This window comes from Hylobates moloch, unplaced genomic scaffold (genome assembly GCF_009828535.3).
Source record: "Hylobates moloch isolate HMO894 unplaced genomic scaffold, HMol_V3 SCAFFOLD_14, whole genome shotgun sequence".
NCBI classification, from domain to species: Eukaryota; Metazoa; Chordata; class Mammalia; order Primates; family Hylobatidae; genus Hylobates; species Hylobates moloch.
Genome location: NW_026652289.1, coordinates 55255709 through 55274080, shown reverse-complemented (window position 1 = coordinate 55274080; position 18372 = coordinate 55255709). Strand labels below are relative to the sequence as shown.

Sequence of the window (18372 nt, the reverse complement as noted above, 5' to 3'; positions counted from 1 at the left end):
ACCCCAGCAGCAGTCAGAAATGGAGCAGCCTGTTTGCATCTATGTGTGCTCCAAAGAGGTGGGAACGCACAACTGCTGCACAGAAACACCCACGGGCAAATGAGGGCTGAGAAATGACATTTCCTAAACTTCCAGCCACCCTGGCCTCTTGACTGCTCCAAGTTATGCAAAGTCCCAGGGGACGGCGACTTCCTGGCTGGTTACAGGGGCGGAGGCAGCTGGAATACCTGGAGCTGTGTTTTAGAGAGTCCCTCCCCTGACCCCTAGAGAACAGGTAGGGGTGGGGAGGCAGGGTCTGGACATGGGTCAGGAGTTAAAAGGCTGAAGTTGTCCAGGTGAGAGACAGACGTGGGGATGGAGCGGAGGGAAGACATTTAAGAGAAATTTATTGGGCAGACTTAGATATTAGCCAAAGGATAAACATTTTAAGGTCTCAAATGAAAAGCCACAGATGCCTTGACTTTGACTCTGGCCCTAAAATAAACTCTGATGCATTTTCTTTTCTTTTTTTCTTTTTATTTATTTATTTTTGTTTTGTTTTGTTAAGACAGGGTCTCGTTGTGTCGCCTAGACTGGAGTGCAGTGATGTGAACACAGCTCACTGCAGCCTCAACCTCCTGGGCTCAAGCGATTCTCCCATCTCAGCCTCCTCAACAGCTGGCACTATAGGCACATGCCACCACGCCTGGCTAATTTTTGTATTTTTAGTACAGACAGGGTTTTGCTATGTTGCCCAGGCTGGTCTTGAACTCCTGGGCTCAAGAAATCAACTTGCCTCAGCCTCTCAAAGTGCTGCGATTGCAGGCATGAGCCATCACGCCCAGCCTCCCAGACGCTTTTTCTTTTTCTTTCTTTTTTGAGATGGAGTCTCCCTCTGTTGCCCAGGCTGGGGTGCAGTGGTGCAATCTTGGCTCACTGCAACCTCCGCCTCCTGGGTTCAGGCGATTCTCCTGCCTCAGCCTCCCTGAGTAGCTGGGACTACAGGTGTGCACCGCCACGCCCAGCTAATTTTTTTTTTTTACTTTTAGTAGAGATGAAGTTTCACCATGTTGGCCAGGCTGGTCATGGACTCTTGACCTCAGGTGATCTGCCCGCCTCGGCCTCCCAAAGTGCTGGGATTACAGGCGTGAGCCACAGCGCCCATCCCTAGATGCTTTTTTAAAACTAATCCCTGATCTTGACTCCAGACTAAACCCTAGCCTTGGTCACACACTGAGCCCTGACCCCACTCACATGCTGAGCCCCACCCCAGTCACAGGCTGGGCCCTGGTGCTGGCTCCAGAACGATCCCTCACCTGGGCCTGGACTAAGCCCTGACCTTTGTAGCTCGATGCCTTCTCTACCTCCCTTCCCGTCTGCTCCCTTCTAACCTAGGACCCTGTGTTCTAGCCAGGCTAATTTCTCTGCCACCACCCCTATGCTCATCCTCATCCTGATGCCTGGCCTAGAATTCTCTTCCACCTTCTCCTTCCTCTGCCTCCCCAGGGTGAGCTCTCCTTCCCTCCCAGCTCTGCAGGCTCTCCTGAGCTCTCTTCTTGGCATCATGGGACCTGGACCTCCACACCTGGGTGGCCACCACCTGTCAGTCATCCCACCAAAGGACAGTGCCTGGGACAGGCAGGCAGGCAATGAATCCACAAATGCTGACCCTACTGTGTGCCAGGCATGGGGCATAAAACGGAAAACGACATACTGGGTCCTCCTCTCATGGAGCCGTGGCCTGGAGAGGGAAGGTGGATTTGTTAAACAGATGGCTGCCTATGGTTAATTAAATCATCACCAGAGCACCGAGTGTGGTGAAGGAGGAGAGGAGGAGAGGGTGCCATGGGGTCGCATGATGGGTGCGGGGCTGGCCATGTCATAGAAGCCTTCTCCAAGTGGTGAAGCTGGACATGGAGAGGGTGTCAGGTGGAGAGCGGGGAGGAGAGTTGAGGGTGAAAGCCCGTGTCTGGGCCCCGTGGCAGGAGCAGGCGTGGGGAGAGAAGTCTGGCCAGGCTGAAATAAAGGGTGCGAGGCCCAGGGCAGGAGCTGAGCATGAGGGCAGAGCCTTGGTTATGCTCCTCAAATGCCAGGCTGGGAAAACATGCTTAGGAGTTAATCTACATCTTCAGAGCAACGTGAAGTCCCTGAAGAGTTTTAAGCAGAGCATGAGGCTTGATGTGTTTTACATGCCGCTCCAACTGCTGTGTGACGCGTGCAGTGGAAGGTGCCAGGGCAGAACCTGCTTAGCTGATAAACACAGGGGATCTTACTTGCAACCCCCACGGCCTGATGCCCAGTACCACCCCCGCCCTGCAGATGAGGAAACGGGGCCTCACGCTGTGGAGGCACAGGCCCACGCTCAAACAGAGCTCAGCAGCAGAGAAGCTGGGGTAGGACCCAGGTGGCCTGACTCCAGGCCACAGGACTCATTCTCTGTGGTGAGGGGGCTGCTGTTGAGACCCTAGGGAGAGATGAAGCTGGTGATGGGGGAGGGTGGTTGCGATGCAGAGAAGGAGCTGTGGCTTTGAGGTAGGCATTGATGACACAGAGAGAGGTCAGGGATGGCTCCTAGTCTCTGGCCTGGGCATCTGGGAAGAGCAGAGGCTTGGAGTAGAGAAGAAAGGGCAGACTTCTCATTACAGACATGAGGGGCATGGGGTGTCCAGAGAGGGATGAAATAAACCACCTGGAGCTGAGAGATGAGGTGGGGCTGCTGATGCTGTGCAGGCCCCACTGTGCAAAGATGGGCACAGAGCCTGTGGGCCTGGGTGGTGAAACCACAGCACTGGGGCCCCAGACAGAGGGAGGGTCAGGGGCGAGGCCCGGGCTGCTGGGGACTCCAGTGGCAGTGACTGGGAAGAGAAGCCAGCAAAGGGGGGCGGGGGACTGGCCAGAGGGGCAGGAGGAACACCGCGAGAGTGCGGTCCTGGAGAACGAGTGAGCAGCCAGGAAGGGTGTGGTGACTGTCAAATGCCTACTGGAGCAGCACGGAGGGCACAGGGCCTCAGCCAGGAGCCACAGGCCCCAGTGACACCGGAGACGGGGAAGGTGGGCACAGATAAAAAGACATGTGGAGGTGCCAGGCCAGGGAGCTGAAACTCTTCTCATCTCAGAGGCGTCCCCCTCCTCCTGCTCTTCCCTCACACTGGGAGTTCTGATCCTGTGGGGTGGGAGCAGGGGGTGGTTCCTGCTGGGGGCCCACTGGCTGGTGGCCTGTGCTCCCTCTTGGGAGGGACCAATGTGTGGGTCCTCCCTGGGTAGACCTACCTTTTCCTGGTACTGGCGCCGGGAGGAGTCCAGGGACTGGATGAGGGCAGTGGCGTGGCCGATGAACATGGCGTAGCAGGTGGCACCCACGATCATGCTGAGCATGGTGAGCCAGACGTCGGACATGCCCACGGGCGCCTGCCGCCCGTAGCCAATGCACAGCATGTGGCTCATGGCCTTGAAGAGCGCGTAGGAGTACTGCTTCCCCCAGGAGTTGTTCTGTGGACAGACGGATGGGTAGGGACAGTGGATGAGAGGGAAGGCCCTTCTCACTAGCAAGAAAAGGCCCTGCCACCTCCTCACCTCAAACTAACTTTCTCAGTGGCTGGGCCCAGGGCTCCCTAACCTTGCTGTTGGCCGAAAGCCTTGGGTGAGAGGCAGCCTGTGCTGCCAGCAAGCCCTCCTCTTGTGCCTTCCTCTTGCAATGGGGGCAGGGATCAGACTGGAAGCCCCAGTAAAGGTATGGGAGCCAGCGTGGCCCAGCCCCCATGGGGCAGCTTGGAGCCTCCTGGCTGGGGAGCAAAGGCCCCAGGCTGAGCCACCTCACTGTCCTTCCCTTGCTAAAACAGCTCCACCCCTCCAACCCCCTAAACAGCTGCCAAGTGAAGCCCATTTCCCCACTGACCTCAATTATAAAACCAGATATGCTTCCCTTGGGGGGACAAGCTCTGGCAGACTGAGCCGAAAAACACTGTCCTCATTTTGGATGAGCAAAAGTTAAAGCTGTGAGCTAACGGGCCTCCTGTATGAACCCTGCCCACCTCTGCTAGGGCTGCGGCCACCAGTTCTCCTCCCACTACCCCCAAGGCAGACTCTCTGGAACACACAAGGCGTGGGGACAGGAGGAGGGAAGCTCTTGGCTATTTTTGTCTATGAAGCCGGTAGGTGTCTCAAGGAAGGCTCAGCGTGGGAACACTGGGATCGGAAGGGCCATCTCTTGAATTTAGTGCATGTGTGGGCCTGCCACCCTCACATAGAGAGGACACTGCCCCAGATGAGGGCCAGTTGAACCAGACGAATGCCAGCACCGGCCACCTCTCTGGTGTCTTTCTGCTCACAGGGCAGATGCATGAGCCACAGTGCAGAAACCTACCCAGGCCCACAGAGCACCTGCCAGAGGCCCAGCCCCCAGGGGAAGGCACGGGAGCCCGTGAGCCTCGAGCCATATTCAAGGTCAGCCAGACTGCCCTGAACAGAGCTGAGCTGGCTCCTTGGGTCTGATGGCTCAGTCTAGACTGGAGTGGGGACCAGGAGGGCTCATCCCCAGGTGTGGAAGAGACCTGGGTTCCCAGCCTTGGGGAACAGGGGCAGGCCCCCAGCGGCCTCCAGTCAGGGCTTCCGGCCTTTACTGCTGAGCCTCTGGGAACAGGGAATTCAATCCATATGGCCGATTCATTTACACTTAGCTCATCAAAAGGCTGTTTTGTAAAGGCCTGTTTGATGCTGAAAGATGCCTCAGGGTCTCTTTCACCTCTTCAAAGCCGATTTTTCCTCCCCTGGGGTCCTGGGAATTTGCCTTCAGAACAAAAAAAACTGACTGGGAGGGAGCCTGGGAGAGGCAGGGGTTCACCAGAGACACAGAAAGGCTCATAGATCCAGCGTGTCTTCTGTCCTGCCTGGAGCCCACCTCATCCACAGGGGGACTGGAAACTCTGCCCTATGGCTTCCGAGGCCCCAAGTTCAACTTCTCTCACCCACCCTGACCCACTCGCAAGGTTGGAGGGATAGGGTGGGGTCAGGCTCCATCCTGCCTGCCCTCCCTATTGGGACTCCACCTGGGATCAGTATATGTTGGGGGGTCAGGGCAGCCCAGCTCTGCTGTTGGAGTCGAAAATGACCACGTATGATCTGGGAGTCTGCGTGGGCTGCAAATAGTACCCTTGAAGGCGTCTGTTTTCTTGGGCTCAGCTTTTTGTTTTTTATTTTTATTTATTTATTCATTTTGAGACAGGACCTTGCTCTGTCACCCAGGCTGAAGTGCAAGTGAGCTCAAGGGATCCTCCTGTATAGCCGGGACACCTGTGCTTGCCACTATACCCAGCTAATTTTTTAAAAATCAATTTTATTTATTTGTTGAAGTCAGGGGTCTCCCTATGCTGCTCAGGCTGGTTTACAATTCCTGGGCTGAAGGGATCCTCCTGCCTCGGCCTCCTAAAGCACTGGGATTACTGGTATGAGCCACTGCACCCAGCCTCAGGCTCAGCTTTTAAGGACTTGGCTTCTAAGGGACAGAGGCAGGAGGCCAGGAGCTGCCAGCCCAGCATTGCCACACCTGATACAACCCGAGGCCGCCCAGGTCTTAGTCTCCCTGGGTAAAATCAAGACGAAATACTGAGGCTCCCAGTTGCAATTGAAGCTGTGAGAAGGTGGAGGTACCAGCTCCCAACTCAGAGGTGTGAATGGATTCCTGGACTGGCAGCAAGCGATTGGGCCTGTACTGGGTAGAGCTATGTGCCCCTCAGCGCCAGACAGCACTCAGGGTCCCACATGCTGGAACTCAAAAGTTCCAAGTCCACATCTTGCCTCCCTACCTCTGGAGAGCCTGCCTATGGCCCAGAGAGAGGACCGGGCTGGGCGCACTCACCACCATGTTGTTGATGGACACCCAGCAGTCGTCAGGGAAGTCCTGTAGCATGGGTACCAGGAACTGCAGGCAGCCGTCCCAGTGGCAGAGCAGGAGCATCATGCCGATGAGGTTCACGATGCGCACTACGGCGCTGGCCAGGTCGTAGGTCATGTGGAAGATCTGCCAGCAGAGGAGGAGAAACTGGCTGGGATAGGTGAGCGGCCAGGAGGGCCAGCGGCCACTTGCCCTGCCCTGGAGCTGCTGGTGGGCACTGCTCTGCCTTGACTCTGCAGGGCACCGACTCGGTGCAAGTCCAGGCTGGGGGTGGGATGGGAAAGCATCAGTCTAGGCCTTGGAAGAGGAAGACTGTAGGCTGCAGGGTCCCAGAGGGACATCTCCTGGCATCTGTACAGATGGGGGTTCTTCCTGAAAGGTCTAGCCATCCAGGACATGTGGAAGGACACCTAGAGCCCCACGCAGCCCAGAAGTGGGCAGAGAAGCCACTTTCTCAGCTTGCCTGGGGTGTGAGGATACCAGGGAGAAAAGCCTGCCAGCCTGAGGCTCCTCAGGGAACCAAAAGTCTACAGACATGCCAGGGGCGTGTTTCCCTAAATCTATCACTAAATTCTCAAGACTCAACACACGGTAGCCACGGAACTGCAGAGGAAGCGGCACAGGCTCACAGGCCCCAAGTTCAGGCAGACCTTGATCCCAAGCCCAGGTCCTACCCAGTTCCTAGCTGTGTAACCTTGTACCTCTCTGATCATGTTTTCTCATCTGGAAAATGGTGATAAAAATTCTTATCTGAGTGGGTTGTCAAAATGTCTAAATTATACATATAAAGTGCTTAGTAATGGGTAGAGGAGTGTTCAATAAATTACAAACCATTATTAATTGATAAGTTGTTATTAATAATTAATCTTCCTGATTCGTTAATATGTATTTGGGGGTAATGTTCTCCTTTACAGCACCCTCGACCCCAGCCCACTGCCACCAGCCCCTCTGTACTCCAGCAGCTCGGAGTGGGGAGCTGCAGTGTAGCTGGACAGGGCCAAGGTGGGCATATCCCAGCTCCCCCTCCTCCCAAAGCTACCATGCTGGGGTCCCCTTGGTGACAGGGCAGTGGGGGATGGAGAGGTGGAGGCAAGTCTAGAGGAAAGTCTCTGGAAGCTCTGGCCTTGCTTCTGTGGCCTGGGAGACTTTGGAGTGGGTCTAGCCACCCAGCCCCCATTCTCATCCCTCCATACTATTCCCAGGCAAAGACACCCCTCTTGGAGGGGGGTTTGGGTCAAATGCCACAGAGACCTAGTTTAAGCCCATTTCGGATGTGGAAACTAGGCCCAAACAGGCAGAGCCTAGATATGTCAGCCCCTGTCTACTGGTCTTCCAGCTACAGCCCTGTAGCTAGTGGCAGGATGTTCTGATACTAGTGACCAAAGATGAACACTTTTTGTCCACAGCTCATCACCTGCAGTCACCCCCACCTGTGGCCCCCATCAAGGGAATGACCCTGAAGGTTCCAGCTACAAAGCTCGGAGTCTTTCCAGGATGAAGTGGACAGTGAAAGGCTCATGGGGTCTGGTAGCTTAAGCTTGTCCCATCATTTCCCTGTGGCCCTGGTGACAGAGGGAACAACAGTGCCACACCTGACTGTGGACATGAAATTCCACAGCCATCCTCTATTTAAACTCACAAAAATCCTTCGCTGAAGATACTGTTCATCTGTTTTATACCAAGGCTCAGAGAAGTACAGGAACTTGCCCAAGATCATGGTGGCAGTGGCAAGGCCAGATGTTGTAGCCAGGTCTGCCCGATTCTGAGGCCTGTAGCCACCATATTAGATTGTTAGATTGACCTAGTGAGGAAAGGGTAACTCTCAGTAGTTCCATTTTGTGGATAAAACAACTCAAACCCAAAGCGGCTGAATGACATGCCCAGATTCACACAGCAAGCTGGGTCCAAGGCCAGGCGGGACTTGCCAACTTCTCGCCTCCCCAGGCCCTGCACACTGTGATGGTGTAGAGGGTGCTGTGTGCCCTGCAGCCCAGTACCACTGGGGCACAGACCAGCTCTGGGGCTGTCAGCGTTTGAGATCCTGGCTAAGCTGACACTGCTCAGCATCTGCCATGGCCTGGAAGGAATGGTGGGCCCTGGAGAGCAGGACAGTCTGTGGCTGGGCTGGGGCCTGGGTCTGGGACGCAGAGCAGATCTGATTATGAATCTGGGGTCTCTGGTCCATTTTCTGTGGCTGGTCATGTTCAGGCACCTGTATCCTGAGACCGTGAGGCTCTCCCCAGCAGATCCCTGAGCACCAGAGCCCCCAGAACCAGCCGGGGGGGAAGATCCCACCTTTGCCTCCTTAACACTTAGGTGAATGTGACATGTCTATGACCCTGGGCAAATCCTAACCATTCTATGTCTTGGTTGACCAGGATGCCACTAGCTCCCCAGCTCACCCAACCCCCTGGTGTCTGAGCTAAGACACCAGGGGTTTGGGGAGGGCGAGTGACACAGCACCATTCACAGTCTCAGAGCCGGCCATCCTCCGCACCTGCCTCCCCACCACCACAACTCAGCCACCCCCTCAAACAAGCTAGACATCTGCCCCGTTTTACAAGGTTGCTTGTGAATTAAACTAGCTAGCAAAGTGCTCTCTGCACACCTATGAGAGATGCAAGGGTGGGGCCATTATTATTAAGCTCCTTCACTTCCCAGCTGCTAGGGACTGCACCTTTGTGTCCCTCCCAAATTCCTATGTTGAATTCCTAACCCTCGAGGTGATGGCATTTGGAAATGAGGCCTTCGGAAGGTCATCAGGTCATGAAGTTGGCACCCTTATGAGTGGGATGAGTGCCCTTATAAAAAGAGACCAGACAAAGACGATCTCTCTTTGTCCTGTGAGGGCACAGGGAGAAGGCAGCTGTCTATAAGTCAGAAAAAAAAAGGCCTCACCAGAAGCCCCCGTGCTGGTACTCTCAACCCAGACTGCCAGCCTCCAGAGCTGTGGGAAGTAGTATTTGTTATTTCAGCCCCCCAGCCTCTGGTGTTTATGTTGTCGCAGCCTGAGCTGACTGAGACACCAACCTTCAGAACCCAGCCCTCTGCCACAGACAGGAAAGCTGCACAGGAGGCCAAGGGTACTGGAGGCACAGATGGGAGCCCATGGGGGCAGGACGGCAGCCTCCCCGAGGCACATGGCCGAGTGCTGAGCTGGGGTAATGAGTCAGGCCTGCCTCAGGGTTGGAGAGTCCAGGACAAGGGGCAAATCAAGTTCTACAAGCCACAGATTTGGATATTTAAAGTCATAAGTCAAGCCAACAAACTGTTAAAGAAAATATATTCTATTCTCCTACCTTGACAGAAGGCACCATCATAAGGCCCTGGAGGGCCAGGCTTGAAATGAGAACTCTTAGAAAACCACACCAGAGCACAGCCCACCTCCCTTCTCTTTCCTGACTGTGCCCCCCAGCAGAGGACCCTGGCCCACAGCCAAGCCACATCCATGCCACTCCTGCAAACAGCCACTTGTAAGTGGGTCAAGGGGTGGCCACAGAGGCAGGATGGTCCCCTCAGGACACAGCCTGGGAAGGGCCCTGCACAGGCCTTGACAGCAAGCTTAGAGGTGTCTGTGCCAGGAATGCTGGGTACCCAAGTGTGGTCAAGAAAGAGTTGCAAAGAGCCCCCAGACTCCTCACTGTGGGGAGGGGAGCCCTCCGGAGTGTGGGCCAGTGGGGTCCTTCTTTCCTGGGTCTCGGGACAGTACCCTCAGAAAGACCCAAATGTCTATGCCATGTCCCCTGGAAGTCAGCCTGTGTCAGTGCCCAAGAAAGGCCCCCTCCCTATGGGGGTCAGGGAGGAAAGTCTTGCCCTTGCTTGCCCAGAGCTCATGGTCTGGCTGGGGAAGGAAGCCGTACCCAGGAAAGGGACTTGGGAACATGTATATAGAAACCCAGCAACGGAGGAAGGCAAGCAGGGCACAATGGGGAGGTCAGTAGAGAGGCTGGTCCAGGCTCAGAGCACCCCCAGCCCAGATGTTGCTGTGTGGCTGGACAGCACGGCTGGTAGCAGAGCCCACAGCCACAAGCATGCCGTTCTCCTCCCACCCCTGGCTTGTCAAGGCAGCAGGAATTCTGCTGAAAGTTTCTTTAGTTGCGGAGGGTATCAAAGTCTAGGGCATCTCTGGAAGCACCCTGAGTGGGATCTCCCTGGCAAAAGGGCTCCCCAGGATGCAACTGTGTTGCCCCCATCACAAGGGGCTGTGGAGACTGGCAATGCTCCTCCTCTGATGGAGGCAACCTTCCCTGTGCTCCTCTTTCAAGCCCTGGGATACCCCCAGTTCCTTGCTTCTGTCATGCCTAAGACACACAGATGAACTCTAAGAGTAACACAAATTGGCTCATATATCCAGCTGTCTCGGTCTATCTCTACGTGGACACAACCAAAACCTGTTTCCATCTCACAGCTGGTGCTGCTGTTCGTGAGGCTGAGCAACAAAAACCCATCAGCCAGCCATGAGTGAGTCTCTCAAACCTCCCCACATCCCATCAATCCAGGTGGTTTTGGCTCTACTGCCTAAGTGGACATCTCAAAGCCATTTATTTCCCTCCAATCCCAATATGACCCCAATCTAAACACCCCCAAGATGAGAGCCCCAACCTCTTGATGAGGCTCCCCACCCCTCCAAGCCATGCTCAACCAAGCAGCTAGAAAGACCTCTTGGAGACATAAATCAGACCATGTCACTCTCTTACTATAAACCTTCCAATGACTTCTCACTGCACCCGTGAATACACTCCAACTGCCGACTGTGGCCCTCGGCATCCTGGCTCCCAACTATCAGCCTCCCTAACTCTGCCCAAGGCTATCTCTGGCCACAGTGGCCTTCCTTCATGTCCTTGAATGCCCCAGGCCAGTTCGCGCTTGGCCCAGGCCCTCAGTACTGGGCTTGCTCTTCCATCTGCCTGCGTGCTGCCTCCAGCTCCTTCTTGTCATCCTGTCTTGGCTCAAAAGCCACTTCCATGGAAAGGAAGGACACTGGATCCCTGTGTGTGACACAGCCAAGGGCCCTCCCTTCCCATTCTCACTGTGACTCTTGGCCCTGATGTATTTCCTTCCTGGAGTTCTCACCATCTGAAATGACATTCACTGACTTGCGTGCTGCTGCGCGGGGCAGGGCTCTTCTCTATTTCTCACTTCTGTGTTCCTCCATGCTTAGCACAAGCAGGCATCAAAAATATCTGCTGATTGCCTGAATAAAAATGCGTACATCTAAATGAATGAGTGGGTACCATAGGGGAGCTCAAGGAAGCCTCTGGGCATGGCTAGAAAGAGTCCCAGACTGTCACAGGCCACGGTAACTGCTCCTTTGGTCAGATCACGCTGGACCTTGAAGACCGAGCATCGAGGGTGGCATGTTTTCCTGCAATGAATTCCTTTCCTTCTGCATCACCTTTTTCTTTTCATTACTCCTTTTCTTCTAAGATCAGGTACTTGTCTAATTTTGCCTTTATTGTGATCTCAGCAATGAACACGGCACAGAGCATGTGGTAAGGTTTCAGGAAATGAGAAGGGCTTCGTGATGAAGGTGAAGGCGATGGTGACAGTGATGAGAATGGTGGTCAGCAGGGCTTCTGCTAGTGTAGACAGTGGAAGAACAAAAAGGTACCCGCTCTGGGCAGACGCAGCCCACAGGGAACCTGCCCTTGTCCCTGTGGGAAGAACCAAGGTGTCTTCTCCTGCAGGGGACACAGACTTCCGTGTCCTACTGAGAGCATGGTGGTGGTGAAGCCTGGGACTGCAGTGAGGAGGACTGTGGGCACTGGGGTGGTGGGTGCAGGTGGGAGGGCTGGAGAGGTGTGTTTCAGATGGTTTTTAGACACCACAAAGCTGGAGCACCAACAATGCACAGTCTGAGCTGCCTGGGAAGAGCTGGTGGGGGCACATCCATTCAGGTTAGGGGGTACCCTAGATTTGAGGACACTCACCTCGCCTGCACCACTCTCCAGCACCTGGGAAGTGGTTGCTGAGAACAAGGCTGGACGTTGCTGGGAGAGGCTGCTAAACACTGGTGTGTCCCCACTGTTGGCTAGGGCCACAGGCCACCGGAGAGTCAGTTGCACCAGGCAAATATTTGCCTTGCTCTTTATATTTCATTAGAACTCCCTCTTACGATGTTGGTTCTGACTGCAGGGGTTGAGCACCTTCATTTCCAGGCCACTGCAAGCCTTGCCCATCAGGCGGTCCAGGCAGCTCACTCTGCCACACATGGAACTTGGGGAAGCCCTGCTCTCACTCCTTCTGCAGTTTCTCAACTGCAGTGCAAGGACAGAGCCACTGCCTTTTCCACCCCGAGCCTCAGTTTCCTCATCTGTGGAATGGGTCAGTAATTGCCAGCTCTAAAGGCTATCACGGGGGTCAGGTGAGATCATATCCACCACTGGCACATGGTAGGCACTCAGGACATGTTGGTTCCTTTCCTTCCCTCTCTTTCCCAGCCCTCCAAACAAAGAGTTGATTTCTCAGCCCCCAGGAGAGGCCAGAAATTGGAGGTCTGGCTGCTGCTGTTTCCACCAAGGCCTCTTCCAGGGGCCTGATTGAATCCTCTCCTGTGGATTCATTTTCTTCTCATGGAAGAACAACTTCCACCTGTGTCTCAAGAACAAGTGTCTGCATTGAAGACAGCAACCCCAGGCCTGGCAGAACAGGCTGCTGCATATGCATTCTGGGTGCAGCCTGAAGGCAGCTGCATTGAGGGTCATGCCGGGTCCCTTCCTGGATGCAGGAGACAGGGCCAGTACCCACGCCCCAGGACCTCTCCTCGTGTTATCTCCACTTCTCGCAGATGCCAAGCACCTGATTCTGAGATGAGGCAATCAAGACCCACAGGACGAGGGGACTCATCAGAGGCCACACAGCAGCCCCGGCTGGCCTTCTGCCTCCAGCCCCTCTTTGGCCACTTCAGGCTGCCGAGGGAGAGGAGAGACTTCTGGGGTGGGTCACTGGAGTGCTGAGCCTTGCAGGGTAACGTCCAAAGAGGGGTAACCACGGTTTCTAACAATAGCCTCCATGCCTGGAACAAGCTCACACCTCGGAGGGAGGGAGGAGGCATGGCTGGAGAGGCTCGGGAGGAAGTCTGCTGACCCAGATCGCCCAGGATGGAGGCAAGAGGCTTGCGTCCTCCAAGATGGCGGTCCACCTACGCTGACTCACAAGACTGCCTGACTGCCACCAACACTTAGGAGATCTCCTGGGGGCCTGGTCTGGGCCCGGCTGGGGGAGGCAGTAGAAACCTGGGGTCAGGAGTCTAGCTTCTTGCAGCTTCACCAGGCAGCCTGGGGCAAGCTTTCCCCAGTCTGTGGGAGGCAAGCTCCCTAGCCCTACCCCAGGGCATCCTCCTTCACATTCCGTGAGCTACAACAAGGTCTTCAGAATCAGCTAACATAAACCTTGCCAAGGCAGATGGGAGCTGGGGACTGGGCCCCAGGGAGCCACAGCTTCAGAGAACATCATTATGTACCTGACAAGTGGGGAAACTGAGGCCTGAAGGAGGAAAAAGACTCATGGAGGGACTTGAAAGAGGAGACTAGGGCAGGGTTTTCTGTACTAAATACTCTCCTCAGCTGTCATGTGGACCTAGGGCTTCAAAGGGTCTTTCTGCTGCTGCCTCTGGGCCAAGCAGAGGTGGGAGAAGCCCCTGGGCTGGAGTGGCCTGCTATGGTCCTGGTGACGGGTTCCTGGGGCCAGCTGGGAAACCCCAGTCCAATCTCAGGGGTCCAGTGAGAGCCCCAGGCTGGCCGGTGTGCCCGGCAGAAACTAGCTCAAAGCAATTTTCTCCCCAGCTGGTAGGAGAGAGAAGGGTTTGTGTGTGGAAGGGTGAGAGTCATCCATCTGGCCTCCTGGGATCTCCTTCCTCCCCACGAGATGGGGCGGCAAGTCTAGTTCAGAGGCCTGACCCAAGGCCTTCTGGGGCCTCTGCCTCCCCCAGAGAAAGGCCAGGACCAGCACCTGACCAGTTCTGGATGCCCAAGAGGGTGGCCAGGCCAGGGTGGCAGTGGGGACAGGAGCCCTGGGCCTGAGCTACCAGGAATGCATAATGTGGGGACGTGAAAGACAAGCTTAGCTCCAACCCAGGACTCACCCTGTCCAGCCACTGGCATCTCTGCCAACTCCTACAAAGGACCACAGCCCCCAGGCCCTGGAGGAGTAAGGTCAGCCCCTGGGAGGCTGAGGCCTGGAGACATGAATGGATGCTGGAGGAGGGAAAGAGCTGGCGTGTCTCTGCTTTTCATGACAGTCTAGCTGTGGGTCCAAGACATGCAGAAGGTTGGGGGTTTCTCAGGGTCTGAGGGAGCCAACCTGGTCCTACATTTCCACCTGGGACGGAAACCAGGAGACAAGTGTGTCAGAGCATGAGGGGAAACATGCCTCCATCCTTCCTTCACAGTCCCTCAGAGTGGACCCAGCCGCCACCCTCCAGAGTCACTGTCCCCTCTCAGCCCTCACCTCAGACCACCTGCCACATCTCTGCACATCTCTGTCCCACAGGCACCTCCAACTCAACCTGTTGCACAGATCTCCTCCCCTGCCACTGCCCTCCCACTCTCTGCCAACGGTCGTCCTAGTCCTTTGATCCCAGCGCCCACCCAGGTCAGCACAGGTGGGTGCCTGGCAAACACTTGCTGGACTGAATGAAGTCCAGTCCCCCAAAGAGGCACCCCAGCCATGAAAGGAAACAATCATAGAATCAAAGTCATTCCCTTTCCATCTGAGAAGGCGGGAAGTGCATGGAACCGGGAGATAGGAGGCCTAGGCCAAAAGCCCTAGCACTGGGGCGGCTGGCCTTTCTGATCTTCAGTTTCCTCACTTGACACATGAGGATCATAAATCTTGCCCTGTTTCTCTTGCCAGCTAAGTATGAGGAACCAAGGAAATGTTACTAAGACAACTTGGTGGGGAGGGAGGTAGAGGGGTGTGTGTGTGTGTGTGTGTGTGTGTGTGTGTGTGTGTGTATTATAAATATAAATAACATCTATTTATTTATTTATTTGAGACGGAGTTTCACTCTTGTTGCCCAGGCTGGAGTACAGTGGTGCGATCTCCGCTCACTCTGCAACCTCTGCCTCCTGGGTTCAAGTAATTCTCTTATTTCAGCCTCCCAAGTAGCTGGGATTACAGGCGCCCACCACCACGCCCGGCTAATTTTTTGTATTTTTAGTAGAGACGGGGTTTCACCATATTGGCCAGGCTGGTTTTGAACTCCTGGCCTCAAGCAATCCACCCATCTCGGCCTCCCAAAGTGCTAGGATTACAGGCGTGAGCCATCGCGCCTGGCCAGGGGGGACACATATTAAACAGTTCTTCTGCACCAGGCTTCATGCTAAGGCTTTATAAACATCAGGTACAACTTATACCCATTTTGCAGATAAAGAGACTGAGGCACAGAGAGGCAAAGTGGACCCAAAGCTACATGCTAGGCAGTGTGGAGCCAGGATTTTAACTTGGGTCTTAAATGTGCCATTTCACTACACCAGGGTGGGACAGCCCACACTATGTGCTGGGGGCCAAGAGAGCTAGCTGGATTCTGTCCCAGTTCTACCAGAGGTCTAACTCCATGACCTTGGGAGAGTCACAGCCCTTCTCTGTCAGCATAAGTAATGTGAATTTTCCAAGCCAAAGAGAATTTCTGCCATGGAGGGACGCTGCCAAACTGGTGCACACACTTCTCCTGTGGCACGTGCGTTCATGACACCTCTGACCTGAATCTGCCCGTGCCTCTACCATCAGCCATAGGTGCTGCCAGCCGAGGCCCAGGCTGCTGCTGGGGGTGAGGGTGGGGGGCTTCATGTCCTGAACATGGGAACTTCTGCCAGGCAAGCAGGGGTCCTAGAGGCTGGGAAGTCAGCCACACAGCACAGGGATGGAGCAGGAAATGGCCCTCCATGGAAGCTTGTCCCGCCCACAGGTGGCATGACCCCAAGGTGGGCTGTCTCACAGAGAAAGTAGGCCCTCCAGGCTGGCCTGCCTGCCACTGCTGCCAAGTCGTGTAACTTGGGTGGGTGGCAGACACAGACCGAAGCACTTGGCAAGGTCAGTTGCTCTTCCTCCCAGCAAAGCCCTTAGCTCCTCTGCTGCAGACGACTGCTTCAGCCCATGGATGAGTGAGGTTTGTTCACAACGGAATTGGCCTGCCCAGTTCTTTTTCAATGTTTTATTTTCCTCCTGTAGCCAGTGCTCACAGCCCCTAGGATCCCTTTACAGTTTCTGAGCACAAGACTCCAGCCTGCCTGCGTGATTTCACTCTCTATAGCCAGCAGCCGCACCTTTTGTCAGAGGCCTGCCCGGGCTGCTGGAAACTGCTTTGGCTGCGAGTGCTGAGGGCTGGCAGTGCCTTGAACCAATGACTGACAGGTAAGGGGATATAAACATTCCAACTCCCTTGCCCTGACTGGGACAACTCCAAGGTGTGGCGCACACTATCCTCAGATCCCATAGAGCTGAGGCAAACAGCCCTCCACAGGGCACCCTCCAATGTCCAACCATTGCTTGGCTTCCTGCCTTTCCCTGTCCCTCTCCCCAATCCCCTTACCAGATTTTCCTGGGAATGCATCCCCAAAACATCCCTTTCATGCACATCGTTGTCTCAGGTTCTGCTCAGGAAGAACCCAAACTAAGAGAGTTGCCAACAAAATTTGTACAAAAATCCAGATTTCCATTTCTCATAATGCTATAGATCTAGCAACCCTGGGCCCATTTCCACTTGATAAAAATTAGCTGGAGCTGCATAGAGGCCACCCAATATAACGGAGATGTTCTCTAATTGTTCTCATCCACCACACTGTCTACTGTCCCCCAGCTGGCCCTTTTCACCCATCCCTATTCCCTGCCTGTCCCCAACAAGCTTATGGGTTTACAAACCCTACAACATAACGCAGTGGTTAATAATGTGGGCTCTAGAGGTGATTGGCTTAAGTTCACATTCCAGGTTCACAAATTACTAATTGTGTAACCTTGTATAAGTCACTTAATCTTTCTGTCTGTTTCTTCATGTGAAAAATGAGTATACACATGTACCTATATGGTTCCCCCTACAGCTGTTACAGTCTTCATTGAGATACTGCATGTAAAGTATCCAGCACATGATAAGAGGTCAAGAAATTACTAGTATTTGTCCTCTTGGAGCAGGTGTGCCTGCCACGATCTGACAGCCCATGTTCAATTATCTGAGGTTCCCTGCCAGTTCCTCACTCCCTCTGTGGGGAGTGGCCTTTCCCCCAAGAGGTTTGCACTGACCACTTACCTCTTCCCACTGGTGGATATATCGAATGAGGCGGGAGAGGCGTAACAGGCGTAAGAGGCTGAGGATCTTCGTGAAGCGGACGATGCGCAGGGCCCGGGCAGTCTTGTAGACCTCCGAGTCGATGCGTGTCTCCACAATGAGGAAGATGTAGTCCACGGGGATGGAGGAAATGAAATCTACCATGAACCAGCTTTTCAGGTACTTCATTTTAATCCGCTGCGGGTCCAGGATGATCTCTGTGTTGTCCTCCACCACGATCCCTGTGCGGAAGTTTAGGACCAAGTCGATGAGGAAGAATGTGTCTGACACCACATTGAAGACAATCCAGGGTGTGGTGTTCTCATCCTTGAAGAAGGTGATGCCCACAGGAATGATGATCAGGTTTCCCACCATCAGCAGCAGCATGGTCAGGTCCCAGTAAAATCTGCCCAGAGACACAGGGGTCAGTTGCCAGGAGAAGAGGGAGGACAAGTTACAGACTAAGGGAGGAAGATCTGAGGGACAGCACCTGGGAGACAGAAGTCTTGGGAGGTTCCGAGACAGGAAGATAGGCACATGGGTACCAGGGCAAGATGTGGAGATTGGCACAGGGAATGACACAGTAAGAGGCTCTTCATTCACTAAGGGTACCCTCCATGCTGCCCTTCTGTGAATTCCCCCGAGCCCCAACGACAAGCTTCCTCCTCCCATCCCCAGCCCACAGTGAGAGTCAGGCTGAAAGGCAAATCAGTGACACTCAGAGAGAAGCAAGAGGCTGTTTTAGCAAAAGGAGCAGCTCACCCCACGCCACCCCAGGCTCAGGCTAGGCTGTCCCATCCTCCCTGAGGGTTAGCTGTGGCTTGAGACGGGCTGTCAGGGAGATATTCCACAGACCACGACCAAAGAGCAGGGGAGGTACAGACATGACTCGGGCGCCTGGGAGGCAGGAGGCCCAGGCTCCAGCCCCAGCTTTGTCATCAACATGCTGTGTGACATCCGGTAGGGCCTCCCTACTCTGGGCCTCAGTTTCCTCACTGTGTAATGAGTCCTATCATTCTGATCTGGCCCTCTCCCACACTGGTTCTCTGGCATCCCCCTTTAGTCCATCCCCTATAATCAGAAAATGTCTGACCATCTCCTTCCCTCAGAGGTTTGCATCCTAACATGGGGGTGTGGAGGGGGAGAGATAGCTTCAAAACAAGAAGAATAAATGGGGGGATTTCAGGCACCAGTGAGATACCAATCAATGTGATAGAAAGAGACCAGCCTAGGGCTTCCAGAA

General features: G+C 54.6%; 1 protein-coding gene across 1 annotated transcript in view; it reads right to left on the bottom strand.

Moving 5' to 3' along the window:
• The window catches only part of HCN4 (hyperpolarization activated cyclic nucleotide gated potassium channel 4), a 46271-nt gene that overhangs the window by 3887 nt on the left and 24012 nt on the right, over nucleotides 1–18372 (bottom strand). The window contains exons 2-4 of the mRNA XM_032174789.2: nucleotides 17112–17535; nucleotides 5834–5995; nucleotides 3250–3468 (exon numbers count right to left, since the gene is read on the bottom strand). Of these exons, the coding sequence (XP_032030680.1) occupies nucleotides 3250–3468; nucleotides 5834–5995; nucleotides 17112–17535 (805 nt within the window). The remainder of the gene's footprint in view (nucleotides 1–3249; nucleotides 3469–5833; nucleotides 5996–17111; nucleotides 17536–18372) is intronic.